Here is a 15,246-nt window from a genome sequence, read left to right as displayed (position 1 = left end):
GAATATGGCCTGTTTTTAATACATGGCCGTATATCACTAGCTTATACAATCAGTAGAATGGGAATAATAAATCCCTGGAACAGCTTACAGTGAGGGCACTATCGGACATAAACACTGCGCATTGTGTCCTTTAGTGTTTGGATTACTCTGTTATGATGGCAGAGCAGCCTGATTCATTAGGCTTAGCAGATTTAATGAAAACATTAGGAGAGCTAAACATACCTCGACAAACGGTCCCGTTCTCCACGGCCTCGTTCCCAGCCTTGCACATGCAGCGTCCGATGGGTACCATCCACTCTCCGTCTCCGTTGCAGTACAACTTAATGGGCACGTCCACCTCCTCTGCGTTAGGGATGCAAACACCTCTTGCAGCCACCAGGGAGGTGCTCTCTGCTCCTGAGAGCGTCTCCTGGAACAACGCCCCGTTCGTGATGATACGAGGGCACTTCCGGTAAAAGACGCGGACGGCGATGAGCGACATGCAGCCGCCGTAGTCCTGGAAAGCCAGGTAGAACCCGTTTCGTGACACGGGGCCAAAGCTCCGAACCTCAGTGTTGATCTTCATCACCCTGCCCCCCAGGTCCACCTGGGAGAAGCTCTCGTCCGCTGCAATGGTGTCAACTTTGATCCAGGGGTTCTCCATCCAAGCTGGCGAGGTTCTGGTGGCGGTGTCGGCATCAGATTCATAGTAATAAAGGTTAAAAGTCTCTTTACAGGAGCCCGGCACGTTAGGGATGCTACTGCAGTCCCTGACCGAGAACTTCATCTCCACGTGGATCCGCTGAGCCCCACGACGTCGGATGTACTTTGTCCGTACCCAGTTGTTCTGATTGTTGTCGAAAACATTGCAGACCTGGTACGTCCGGATGGTGTTCATGTTTTCATCGTAACCGCTCACCTCCTCCCACTGTTGGCCGGGGACAGACAGAAACACATGTTTACATTTGAAAGCAGAATCTTAGGCGGAAAAAAACTAAACAGTTGGCCACTGAGGCACACAGCTAACCTGACTCTTTCAATTAAGTGTAATTCAGCTGCAAAGCAGTAAACGGTCGGCATGTTTCCTATTAATATAAACTGTCATAAAGCCACGCTGATGCTTATAGTGCAGCAATAACGAGAATGTTTTCATGCACACTTTATAATACTTTGATTACCAGGAGTAATCAGCTTACGGCAATATTGTGATTAAACTGATTACATGCTGCTAAGAAACAAAATATCTCAAATAACCTGGTGTGCATGGATGCATTAGATGAGTCTAATGGAACAAATGAGAACCAGCCTTCCCAGCCCGATCTCCCATCTCTTGAGGAAACACTGGTATATTAACAAGACTGCTTACAGCTTACATACATGATCCTTTCTCCTCTTTGTTTAGTTAAATAAATAAAGTTGTTTTACCAAACATGAATAGTCAGACGATTTACTTATTTTAGTGAGAAGCAACAATAAGGGTGAACCCTTATTGTTATTTGGAGCAAAAGACTTTAGAGCACATTTTTAATCTATGAGAACAGCTGCTCTGTGACTACTGAATGAGCTCCAGTGTTTCATTTTTAGGACTGGCTATGAACTGGGTGTCAGCTGTTACCTGACACTTCGTACGTTGGCTTTCTTGACAGGTAAATCCAACAAAGGCAGGATGTCACCATGAAGCTGTCACTTGACTTTGACTCTGCTTGGAATGCAGCTTTAATCAGTTTGCCTTTTTTCAAAATGTGCGGCTGCAATTAATGGTTAGATATAGTTTTCATTTGGGTATCATTTTTTACATCATACTCGATTCACAGGGAGGAGATTTATCATTACTATTTTGGAACGTTAAAAAAAATATGAGCCCTACTTTAACGGGCAGACAGCTTTGATGTTTACCGCCTGCTTTTCCCTCACTGAGGACGCCTGTAATACTTTCAGAGAAACTGGAGACGTGACATTAAGTTGCTTGAGCAGAGCAGGGAGGTTCTGGTTTATGTGATAGTGTGTCCTACTTTTTGTATTGTCTTAATAGGACACATTCATAGCACAAACTGGAACGGGTTATTGACAGTGCAGTGAGAGCTCCTTCCGCAGTGAAGCACGGAGGAAACGGGACGTGAACGTTCCACCATCAAAGTCATACTGAACTGATCTAATCATGTTACACAGGTAATCATATAAAGAATAATCAAGGGGCAAATTTTACCTCAGGTTTTCTGGGTATTCAGGTCTACTTCAAAGCCACCAAGCTGAGTACTCGCTCTGACTGCACAGACTCCAGATGCAACCTCTGTGGCTTTCCTGCCCCTTGGCCATGGATCAAACCAGCTTTAAACACCATGCGCTCTAACCACCGAGCAGGTCGCGACCTTGACCTCGGCGTCTCAGCCCCGAGAACCACGGCCTCAACCCCAGAGAGCCACTTCGCATCAGCTGCACCCTCTACTGCTCCCACCGCTCGACCTCCCCCCTTCACTCTTCACTTCACAGCTGATATAATTTCTCAAATTAGTGCCCACTTAGTGAGGATTTTGACAGATTTTGACGGGTTGGGAGAAGAAAGTCACCCCTCTTGTTGCAAACCGGCGTTCTATCAAACACTTTCTGACTAATTAGAACAGCTTTGGTTCTTAATTCCCATGTCCTAATTAATCACTGCTTGTGTGATGCTGGCTTGACCCAGGCCCAAACCATCGCACGAGCCAAGCTAAACAGAAGAGACTGATGTGAAGCCAAGAACAATAATAATAATAATAATAATAATGTGAAAAGGGAATGCAGCTTAACAGAAAAAAAATATACACTAAGAACTTCTTCATGTGAATCTTATTTATCAAAAGTGACTGTAGGTCCACTTACAAAAGCCTATTAACAGGGGGTTTTCATGTTAAATCAACATATTTTGATCGTAACGACGGCAGTTTAGCTGTAGAAATGTAATGCAAATGTCTCCTAAAGAATATCAGACTACAGGTAAGTGTATTTCCACTGATGCATCACACCAAACTGATGCGGCGTGGTCACATTTCCTGTCTACAACAACTAAAGCAATTATTACATGACTGCAGAAGCTACAGGTTCTCGGGGTACGGTTTGAGGATAAATCTGTCTTTTGGCCCGTACTGGCAGACATCATGATCGCAGGTCATGAGCAGCCATTGACCTTCCCACTTGTTGAGGAGCAGTGGGGAGGCTGTGGGCCAATTAAACAAGAGCGGACAGTCCGCTTCTACAGAGCACAGCGCGTCGGACAATTGCAGTTTAATAAAATGAATGTGGAGACAGGTGGGGGTTGCTGCTAATGAGGGATGCAGACAGGAGAAACTGCAGGGGAAAGTGTTGGCAGTGATGTGGGGGGAAGGGTTGAGCCAGGCTAAAAAAGACCCCAAACAAAATGTGTTTTGATGGAGGGCCCCTTTTTGTCCTGTCATGGCCTCTTTGCCCCGCTTTCATCACAGCCAGTGGAGGGAAGCAAATGGGGCATAATAAGAGCCTAACGATCAAGCACAGAGTGTGAAATTAGAAGAAACGTCTTCATTTTCACAGCTCTTTCCTCGGCTCTTCACAGAGAGTGCAGTAAAAGGGTGGTCATGTGTTTTAAGTACAGAAGGTGGAGGTAACCCTGGTGGTGGACGTCAAAATGGATTAGTTGGAGGGGAGGAGCTGCCTTCAGACGATGATGGAAACAAAAACTCCACCTTACTCTGCCGAGATCCTGTTACATTTGCAAAATGTTGTTTTTCTTGTTCTCGGAGTGTGGAAATCAACAGCCACGGGGCTGAGTGCATCGCCTGGTGCATTACTATAACATGAAGTAAATAAATGTTTAAGACCAGATCAAAGGCTTTTTCTTAATAACCAAAGGCAGAGCAAATACCATCAAGAGCTCATTTGCATTTCTGAAACATTTTGGTTATTTTTCAAAGTTATTAGACATACGTAAGACTTCAAGGTAAACAACAAGCAAAGGGTTTCTTCATGCTACACTGGATGTGAGAAACACAACACAGAAACACGCTCTTATGATAAAAACAACCAGTGGTGTGAAACGCACGGCTGGCTCCAAACAAAAAGACACTGTTTCATGTTTTAATTGCTCTCGTTGGGGTCTTGAAACTCATAATCCTGGGCTGAACAATGTTTTTCAGAGTTTGGTTTAACCTGCTGGGTGTTACCTCTCCGTTACTCCAAGCAGACGAAGACGAACACGAGGAATGCTCCTGAATATGATATCTGATATTTCAACTATGACGAGTAATTCTGTTAAATGAGCACAACGTGACAGTTTGCCTCTTGAATTATACCCAGTCAGGTGTTATATTTAGCCGAATATATGACAGAATAAGCATTAAGAGCAGAATGCAGTGCAGTGTATCTGTCTGGTGACAGTCCACACCTGCTCTGTAGATAACGCATAGTAAATTTAGATCAAACAGTCGTGTGCAACTGCCTTTGTTCCGTTCCCAAAACAAATTCATGCACATTTATCATCCTGCCAGTTAAACTGGTTTTCAGCTGTCTCAACTGTTGTCAGGTCATCTCCTCTTTGTTAATAAAACTACTTTCCCACAGCAGCCTCGGATCCACTAACTTGACTGCCTGTAATTTATGTTATGCAAAAGCAGCAGCACTGAGAGACACATGCCCTGCACAGAAAACCTGTCTGAAGTGAAAATAGATCGCGGCGGTTACGCTTCGGCTGGGTTAGGAGGAACTATATTTCAGCTGCTCCTCTCTTCCTCTGGAGTTATACGAGGTGCTACAGTTCAGTGACGCTCAATGTGAATGAGCTTCAGAATCAATATCTCCTCTGCCACTCCAGGAGAGAGACAGAAAAGTTCAGCTGACCTGCAATCCATACGTCTCCTTGACAGCAGGTCTCTGCTTTATCTGTTCAGCCAAGCGGAACGCATGGTCAAGAGTGAATTATAGACCAGAGTTTTCTCCGCAGACGATGAAATACGTCTGGCTGTCCTTGAGCCTGTTTGTAACAGCTAATTACCGAACTCCTCCGTAAGCATGCAGGAGCTATGGTACACTTTCATATTTTACGTCTTGTCCGTTTAACTGACGTTTTAATCCAAAAGGGTTTACAGCAGGCAAGCACCGAAGGGTTCAGCGTTCAGTGCTGAAGAACACAGAAGTCGTGCATTTGTAGACAGATCTTAACAGCAGTCACAGCCGTAAAGTGATTAACAACAACCGCACGGACTCAAAAGAGAAAACCAATTTCCCAACAATTTCAAAGGCAAAACTCAAAAAACAGTAGAGAAGCCTTGAGGTTGGCCTCATGTCCAAAGATATCCACTTTCAAGGACAGTCAGGCAAACGTCAGCAGCCAAGAGTCCACAAACAGACACACGGCTTTTGATACGTCGCCCCGTTCTATTGCTCTGCAGGGACTACTGTGTTCCTACAACGCATTCATATTGCAGGCAACACAATCAAGTTGTCAGAATTCTCAATTTCCTGTACGTCTGCGCAACCGGGAAAACTTAGCCAACATGCAGACAGACGGTCAACAAGTTTGCTGGCTGCAAAAAAGCCGACCACAACTGCATTCTTCATGGCCACTGGTCGTCAACACCCCAGCAAATTTTTGATTAATAGATCCGTCTGGCCAACTGAAGTGGAGGAGTTGTTGACGCTGATTATAGTCGTACAGAGCCGTCTGAATGATTGTGAAACGGCTGTTTGGAGGACCAAAGGAAGATTCACCCCAAAAACAAATGAGTTACTGCACTCATCACAAGGGTCAGCTGGAATTCAAGAGGTCATTTCATTATATTACGACCCTTTTTATGAATCCAAAGTAGGTTATCTATAAATCCAAAAGTCTTATAGTTAAGCTACTGCTGTGCAAGACAACTACAGCAGGAATCAGCCTGTTCTCTGAGCCACTGTTGGTCAGAATAGAGTGACACATCAGTCAAGTGTGAACACGCTGTCAGAGCACTCAAAGATTTAACAGTTTCATTGTTTGACTTCACATGAGCTGTGTATTTATCACGGCTTGTCGTTAGCGTTTGAATTAACCTGAACCAGCGTCATGATCCAGAGCCACATTACATATCACCGCTCTATCACTGACAGAGGTAAATAAATTATTCACACAAAAGCAGGGAGAGAGACCCTGTGGAAAGCTCTCCAGGCACAGTCGCCCCATTTGCAGTTGTGGGAAATCTGTCAGAGCAAGAGTGGCTTCCCTAGAGGGACAGAGGACAAATGACACCCACTCTCTGCATTCAATTACTACGAGAGAGGCCATGGGAGCCAAATCCTGCAGGAGACCCGGCTTCATAGAGAGGAGAGACTCACACATACACGCAGACTTAAGTAGAACTGTCTGCTGCAGTCAGCTCCAATTACCACCGTCCACTACTAATGCACAACATGTGAAACTCGAAGAACAATCCCATCTTTTACCGCCGTTCAGCAACGTTGCATGTGGATTGTGTTTGCATATTTCTATATGTAATTCCTTAAATATAATTTCGCAGGCTTTAATTGTGAATCCCAGTCACTGTCACAAATTAGTGGTCACTTTAAATCCCAATGAGCCCAATACAATGGAATATGTTCAACAAATTACTTGTAAAGGAAAGGAAAGGCTATGTGAAAAAAAGTATGTCGGTCTGCCACACATGCCTGCAATTATATGTAAACAACCACAATCTTATTCCAGAGGAATTCTAATACAATATGCAGCATCTTTGATGGATCACAAGGCTCCGATTTGTTTGAAAACATTCTGAAATATTGCCTTCCTGCAAAACTCCCCTGTGTGGTGTGTCCCCGAGTGACACTAGATACATCCTGGAACGGCACATTATGACACATCGATAATGATAACCTAACCCACACACACACACCACCTCATTATGTTCTCCGCCTATGCAGGAGACCTCAGTTTTCCTTCCACAGCACTCTGTGTGCGCTCCCTGCGGCCGTAAGTCTGTTTCTAAATGGCTACTGTTGTCAGTACTTCACCGGGTCAGGAGGTCTGACCTGATGTTCACACGTCTCTCAGCTCCACTTGAGAGGAAAACATTGACCACTTAACCCCGCTCTGCTAGCCGGCTATATATTAGCTCCATGTCACAAAGCAGATTCTCAATGGGTCAAGATATCAGAGTAACTTCACACGGCCGAATGTTAAAGGTGCTGCACAAGAGTTTGCATAAGACTCAATATTCTGAGACTGTGTCAGACATGTATATGTATTAACATTGTGTCTGCTATGTGTGCACAAAGTTGCCCAGAGACACACATCTACATGAGAGTCCAGCTACACTGATGGCCCGACTTTCCCTGCGTGGGTGGAGCGAGGCGTGTGCTACGTGTGTTTTATTGCCAGAATCTCAAAACGTTGATTCAGAAGACAATAAACTTCCTAACCTGCCCGGGGATAAATTCTGGTTTGCTAAATATTACATCGGTCGTCGGTGTTTTCGGCATCGCTATCAAGAATAATGAAGACGTTTTGCTGATCTGGCTCAGGGACAACATAAGTCTGGCTGTCATTTTACATAATTAAAAGGCAGAACTTCCTGGCTACAGACAGAGAGGGTTATAAAACTTGATTTACAGAAGCCAAACTGTAATACCGCTTTACACAAATGACTTCCAAAAACCTACTGTAGGAAGTTGGTTTTACAGCTGTACTTAAAGAAGTTTCTTACAATAATAATTTGACAGATGAGATTCAAATATGCTGTAAAATAAAAAAAAAAAAGTGGAATAACACCAACTGCCATAACATTTCTGACTTAAGATCACACTGTTACTTGTTTGCGTTTCCGCTGTGTCGCAAAGTATCGCGTGTCAAGTTAGGATATATTTCATGAAGCCATAGAGAGTAGTGAAAGCCAACTGCTGGTGCGGCGCTCTGCTGGATGTTACTGATCCACCAGCTAAGCCCGTGAAGCCGTGCATATATGTGTGTAAGACAATAGCTTCTGTAAAGCACCTCTTGCTGTTATACTGAGAGCGAGGGCGAGCTCTGTTTCCACACCTGTTGCCCTGGGCCATAAGGGACGAGCTATCTCCATCGCTCTCACTCTTCGCTTTCCGACGGACTGTGCTTTTGACAAGCTCGGCCGTATCCTCTTAAAACTTCGGTGCCCACGCTGATAAGGCCAGCCTATACCTGACTAAATCCAGCGGCTTAGGGACTTGTTCGCATTTCATTGCGCTCTGAGAGAGGGATATATCACGAATGCATATGAAGGTTTTCAGAAAGGAGTTACATGAACTCCAAAAAGTAAGAGCACGCATCCAAAAGCCCTCACACATAACCCTTTGACTAAAATCAAATGTGAAGATATTTGATTTGGAAGAGAAATCTACCACACAATCAGGCAGTGCACCACATGTTACTGGAACAAAGATGATTCTTGAAGAGCTTAGAGGTCTTCAGTTTGATGTTTAGACCTCCATTTCACCTCCCTTTGGTCAGAGTGGGCATTTCCACCACACATACCCTGCAACAGTGACCTTAGTATTCAACCTTTTAGCCTGAAGTTTCTACTTAGTATTAAATCTGATTATGAAATGTGGGTTGAGCGAATGTTTAGCTGAATCTAACATTCTGCAGAGATGAAAGGAAGATGTGATGTAAACTGTCTTTGGAGTCGGTAAGCTCTCTCTCTCTCTCTCTCCCTGCAGATTGGATCCAGAGCTGGCGAGAGAAAAGGAAACCAGGCGTCTTTTTGCCTCGGTATTGATTGTAGGAATTAGCGGGGAGGAGACAAAGCGCCCTCAGGTTGGGAGAGATGAAGTTGTCCTAAATTATTGCTGAACAACTTTGAAGTTGTATCATGGAACCGTTGAAGGCCAGCTCCCTGTGCTGCCGTTTTTTTTTCTGCGCAAAAAGACACAGCATGATAGAGTTTAATTCAAACCATCTTTAATACAAACCACAGAAGCATAAATAATTGAATAAAATCGGCAGTGGCTTTTTGAAATGCACCAGCAAATAAGTCTACAACATTTTTTCTCTCTTTTGGACTCAATCTAAGAAGTCTAAGTTTTGTGGTGGAGAAAAAAGTGAAGGAGACTGAGACTCTGGTTTTGGCTGGCTTTAAGTAGGCCTGGCTTGCATGTGGCTAGGAGGAACCAACCAACCCTGGCAAACCATGTGGAAATACTGTGCATCAAACACCAACAGAGCCCATATAACACATAGCTTCTAGCCTGGCATACGAACACACATATTTAGACTGATGTTCATGAGTGTTCATTCTTATTGTGTTTGTCATGAACCAGAAAGTTCAGATCAGGTTGAAATGTACAAAACCTGGATCATTCAAGGAAGGAAAACCAAAGCGAAAACGGGGCTTGTGACTATTCTGATGTAGGGGAAAATATGTCTTTGGAACTTCGTAGAACTACGGAAAAAAAAAGAGAGAAGAAGTGGAAGTGTCTGCTCTTCAGACTCTCCACCAAACTGAGAGTTTTCTTCTTCAAACATCCACCAATGTGGAGATTATAGGCCAGAAACAAGTCACATGATGTATCTCAGTCTGGGGAACAGGCTGGTTCATTATCTGATCTTTGACCTTAGAGTGAGAAACCAAAACACAGACAGAAATAAAGCCATCATGGGGGACTGAGCAAATTCACACAATAGCTGCACTTTAACATGGAACAAAAGCCTCACCTCACCTCTGTCACCACGAAAATGTCCGAAAATGACCTCATTACTTAAATACTAACTTAATTAAATCCTCATTATCAGAAGCCGATCACAGCATGTCACTTACGCTATTGTCACTGGACCCTGACACGGGGTAGACCGTCCAGCCGAGCTCCGCCGTGGCAGTGGTGGAGTCCATGAGAGTCTCTGTGGAAAAAAGTAAGGAGAGCCGGTGGTCAGATAATCTCCTGACAACATGAAAACACTGCTGCGGTTGAAAGGAAACCACTTGAGTCATGCAAATATTTTGAGAGGAAGAATATACGTTTACTCCATAAAACGTCAGAAAGTAGTGTTGATTGAAAATTTCCAGAGCCTGAGATGACATCTTCAACTTTTTGTCTGAGCCACACACGAGAACCGCAGAGGGGCGACATTCTGAATGTTACAGAGGGGATGCTAACAGCTTTCACTGGGTTTTGCCCCCTTTTTTACCCCACAACAGCAGATCAATATCCCTTTTTTTTTTCAGTTTTCAGTGTTGAAACGCTGATTAATAAACAAGTCGATCAGCCTAAAAACAACCGTCATTTTGATAATCGATCAGTCTTCTAAAGAAAAACCCATCTCCAGTGAGATAATTTGCTGCTTTCATGCCTTTTCATATCATTCTAAAACATTTTTCAGTTGTGTATTATTTTTGGATGTCACCTTGAGCTCAAAACTGACACAGTAATGAATGATAAAAATAATCATTAGCTGCGGGCCTAAAACACAGACCCACATTAATGCAATCCGTGCTAAGGCACAGAGAGATTGCCAGTTTGACTGCTGGTAGTTTTCTAAGAGGTCAGCAGAACTATGCCGTCATCCATATGACTTGTAGGGAAAACAACAGGCTGGAAAAGCAAATCTCCACGGTACAGAGGAGGGGCCACCCTATATGTCATGGATTAGCCGGTGGAAAGAAACACCTCTGGTAATTGGGGTCAAAGAAAATGTGCCTCCTGTCTGTCATGAGTTCCTCTGTGGCACACATTCCACCAGTCTGACCCAACTGTCTGTCATACGCTCACTGAACCATTCACGCTGTCACCTTCTCTCCCTCCTCGCCGTACCCTCTGTACCCATGCCCTCTTTTCCATCCCTGCCTTCATCTCGACTCCGCTTCTCTCCGTAGCTAACAGAGGGCAGGTCTAATGAATTTCTCCTGCTGATTAGCCAGGCTGTGTCAGTCTTGTGCTCCGGCGCTGAGCTGCAGCAGATGGAGAGAGCATTCATCAGGTTCGAGGCGTCAGCTGCAACTCCAAAATACCGCAGAGGGATTTAGAGACCCCCTTGACAAGCACGGCTACTAAGCTGAGCAGAAGTAACAGCCAGAGAGTGTAACGCAGGTCTGCTGAACAATTGCATGCTGCTCTGGCTCTTCGTCAATATTGTGATAGGAACTGATTGAATTGGTGCTAAAAGTGCTGCTTGATTGAAAGTAGATCCTAAATAAATCAGAGCCCTTGAAATCAGATGACATAAAAGTTCTTTGAGAAATGCATTAGTGGTAATGAGTGAATGAAATCAAAGATAGAGGATCTGAAGTCACATCTCACAGGACTTTGATTAACGTTCACTGCGTGCGCAGCTCTGCACCAGCTTGCAGGATATTTTAGAGACTTCCAGTTGTTTCATAACCCTGGATTTCCTCTGATTTATATTCCAGCAAAAGCCACAGCTTTTAATTAACAGGCTCCACATGCATTGGTTTATTTCAGGGCCTTCTGCTGACTTTCCGTGTATCACCAGTACTCACAAGGCATAATGCTAGATTCCACATCCTATTCAGTTATCACAAAGCCCAAATCGTATAATTAGGCAGATGAGACTGCAATTGAGCAGCTATTGATAACCTTGTCTGTGACTCAGAGCCAAGCAGCCTACATGGGTGTTAGGCAGCGAAATGGTAATTATGCCCCATAATGATAACGATAATTAGTGGAGGAGCAAAGTGAGAATAATGAACCCCCTCTGTGGTGGTTTAAGGAGTGTTGTGGGGGAACAGGGAGCGAATTTCCCCAGGAATGTTAACACAGACCGGGTGACACCCGAGCGGCAGCCTCCGGGGCTGAAAATCGAAGCCAACGTGAGGTGCCAAACGCTGCAGCTCCTCCAATGGCCACTTGAGGCTGGCTCCAAAAGTGAGTCAATCCCCATAGACCCCCACATTAAAATGCAGAAGTAAACACGTTTACAGCCATATACGATATTTTACATATTTCTCTTTGCACCCTTTTGATGAACCAGGAGTTTGGTAAAGTCTTTCAAGGTGGCGACGGCCGGAGCCACCGTGTCACTGAGCTTCACGATGGTTCTCCAGGAACCTACTACACCCAGCGTTCTATAGAGTCTACGGTGACAATCCTCCACCTCACTCATCCTTTGCTTCCTCTTCTGTCTATAGATGCACACTCCGTCCGTTTCGATCTGCTTCCTCTTCCTCTCCACCACCTCTCCCTCTGCTCTTTCCTCTCGATAACCCTCCCTTCACAGTTTCTCCTGTTTCACCCGTTCTCACCTCATTCTCAACCTTCTATCGCACAAACCGTCTCGCCCTCCGCTCCTCTCTCTTTCATGCTCCGTCTCTCTCTCTCCCGCTATCAGCGGCCCGCATGCTGGACAACGAGTACCACAGCCTGAAAGACTGATCACTTTCCTTCCTCCTGCTGTCTACACTTCAGTCCTGGCAGCCACACCGATTCATTACCTCCCGTGGAGCAGAGCGGCACATAGCTCACCACTGTCAGCCACTTCCTCGTTCTCAGCCTGAACCCCCAGCCGTGGCAGAGCGTGGCTGCTCAGCAAGACATGCTGGCTATTAATCAGGAGGAGGACAGGGTGCAGGGGTTCTCGCTTGAATCCAACCGCAGGCATCACTTATTTTTGTTTTTTCTTGCGGGCACTTGTTTATGATGTGTGTTTGAATTTTGCCACTCATGGGACTGGCAGTGACGTCATCTGAGAAAGAGGTTTGACCCACTGGGAACATCTACTGTGTCTGTGGGTTGGTCACAATTGGCGCTACATGCTGTACAGCGCACAATACACAATAATACCGCAAGTTGATACTGCGCACCAGATGGAATCCATCTGTATTGTCCTTTGGTCCCAAGGTAGACACTGTGAGTTTAAAACCAGGTGGCATTTTAATCCAGTACACCAGACTAAATAAAGTAAGTTTACAGGAAGGTTTTTTCTTGCTCTGCCTAAGACGGCCTAAAGGAGGTTTTCATTTCTGTGACCAGCTTTTTCGACATGTGAAACTGAGAAGCACTCAGCCTGTGAATTCTGCTGTTTGGTGGAGTTTGAATTTTCTGACTAACTTCAGAACTTTTTATAACAGAATAACTTGAAGTATCGTTTTAGGGTGTTATTTTGCAGAGTTTAACAAGAAAAAAACAGATTATTTATTATATGGCAAAAACAGTTGCTTTGCCAAATTAAAAAACGGGTGAAAATCATGTCCTGTTTGTTTAGTTGAAGTTGCTTAATCAGCGACACATTTGCATTTTCTATTTACTTTGTATCTTATGAGCCACACTGAACAAAAGACAGCCTTGTTACTGCAGCTGTAGTGATTAGAGCCTTTTTGCAACCTAATCCAAAACTTTGATATTTTGTATCCCATTAAAAATTCAGAAGTATGACTTTTACTTTTTCTCCATGATTTATTAAAAAAAGACTCTTGCAGTCTGCTCATGCTTAATATCGAGTGTACTTTCTGGTGCTGTGTCGCCCTGTTTGTCGTAAAACGGATCTGCACAAAACCAGAATGTGCTGTTCAAGAGGACGCAGCCAGTGCTCCAAGATCTGATGACGAAATACAGCCTCCCTGTTCCCCACATCCAGCAGTTTGTGTCTTTGTATTATCTGTGTGGCAATGGAGAGTGACACATAAATATGTTTTCGCTGCTTGGGCTCATGGGAAAATGGCCACCGTGCTGCTGGTCCAAGGCAGCTGCAACACATCCTTTGTCTAACCAAACAAAGATGATTTTTTTTTTAAATATGAAACATTAATATTCAAGCTTTAATACATTGTTGGAAATTACAGAGAATATTAACAATATTACAGTAAATAATTAAAGCTTGGAAGTGTTTTTGTTCTTTTTTTGAACTTGATACCCTCAACTGTGGAGGGGGCTATGAATATGCAATGAGACCGAGGAGTCTAAGAAAAGCCTACTAGGCTGAGAGTGCTTCCTCCAACACTTCCTGAGACTAAGAGGAGAGTTTAGTGCTGATCTGAGAGAGAGCTCTCCAGTGAGAGGCTGTCTGAAGTGACAGGGTGGGGGGGGAGCCGGGGGGGGGGGGGGGGGGGCTGGTACTACAACAACACTCTTCTTCTGTAAGAGGGGTCAATGCTGCATCTCAGCTTTCCAAAGAAAGCAACAGCATTTTCAATGAGGGATACAGAGAAGAGCTGTTCACAGAAAAGACATTTCAGCTCGAACAACCACAGCGAGTAAGAAAATAAGCATTTTACACAGACAGATACAAAGACTCAGACTGAAAGTTATCTGCAAGCCATTGTGTTGCGGAATTAATAAATCAAAGCAACATACCATATTGAGAGGGGATCTCTACTTAACATTCACATGCTGCGTGTGCTGCATTTAAAATGTGTTCATCCCTTCACCTCCTCTGCACAGACCAGCACTGGTTGTGGTTATATTGTTTCTTTTCTGCTGCCCGCCTGTTTCTCAGCGATTTTACGAGGGTGTCTGACCGTTCATGCCTTATGTCCAAAGGGCATGGAAATCAGGTCTTGACAGGTAGATGGCCAATTAGTTAGAGCAAATAGACAGATTTCTGCAGCCTGAGTGATGGATGGCAAGCGTCTCTATAGCCATGAGTAATCCCTCAGCTACACCTTCCAACCCATACACCTTATCCCCAGGCGGGGAACACAGAGGCTTTCCAACACATTTATTGTCTTTCCATCATAAGTACATACATGCTGGTACATGTTTGGATGTAATCATATTGTTAAATGGCTGACTTAACTTATTTCTCTTTGGCTCTTTTCTCAGCATGAACAATCCGATTTGACAAATTGCTTTGCAACTTATTGCATCACTGCTGAGGAAAAACCCTGCATGTAAATTACTTTGACATGGCAGTTCAAGCCAGAATCAAAGAGAATATACCAATTTTCTAACAAACTAGCCTATATTTAGGGCCTACAGCTTAATGAGGGTATTTTGAAGACGCAATTGACCTCCAAAACAGCGTGAAGCAGCTTAGAGGCATGACTTCTTTTCATCTTTCTCACCAGCAGAACTGTAGCCGCTGCTCTCTATGGAACGAATCCCTCAACATTCAATTTAACATCGACATAAACCGCATATGGTGCTTTCCATTGCAGTGATAATGTCAGCTAAAAAGGTTAAAAAGCAGCAAAACATTCTCCACATAAAAGCCATGCTGAGTAAAGTTGAGTGTAGCCACCGCTGAGGGGCACATGTGCAGTTACTTGCACCTGAAACCTCAGTATTTGATGGCAAATGTGGGAAGATTGTGGTATGCAGCACGGTTGCAGAGTAACATGAGCAAGCTGTTCATTGAGCTAAAAACAGAAC

General features: G+C 44.2%; 1 protein-coding gene across 4 annotated transcripts in view; it reads right to left on the bottom strand.

Annotated features, from left to right (window-relative positions):
• ephb2b (eph receptor B2b) overlaps positions 1-15,246 on the bottom strand; it is a 115,870-nt gene that overhangs the window by 60,287 nt on the left and 40,337 nt on the right. For all 4 annotated transcript variants that reach the window (XM_076742955.1, XM_076742964.1, XM_076742972.1 and 1 more), the window contains exons 2-3: positions 9,744-9,823; positions 223-907 (exon numbers count right to left, since the gene is read on the bottom strand). In XM_076742955.1, coding sequence (XP_076599070.1) covers positions 223-907; positions 9,744-9,823 — 765 coding nt within the window. The remainder of the gene's footprint in view (positions 1-222; positions 908-9,743; positions 9,824-15,246) is intronic.

This window comes from Chaetodon auriga, chromosome 2 (assembly GCF_051107435.1).
Source record: "Chaetodon auriga isolate fChaAug3 chromosome 2, fChaAug3.hap1, whole genome shotgun sequence".
Lineage (NCBI taxonomy): Eukaryota > Metazoa > Chordata > Actinopteri > Chaetodontiformes > Chaetodontidae > Chaetodon > Chaetodon auriga.
Note: the sequence above shows the minus strand (reverse complement) of the source record. Positions and strands in the feature narration are given on the sequence as shown.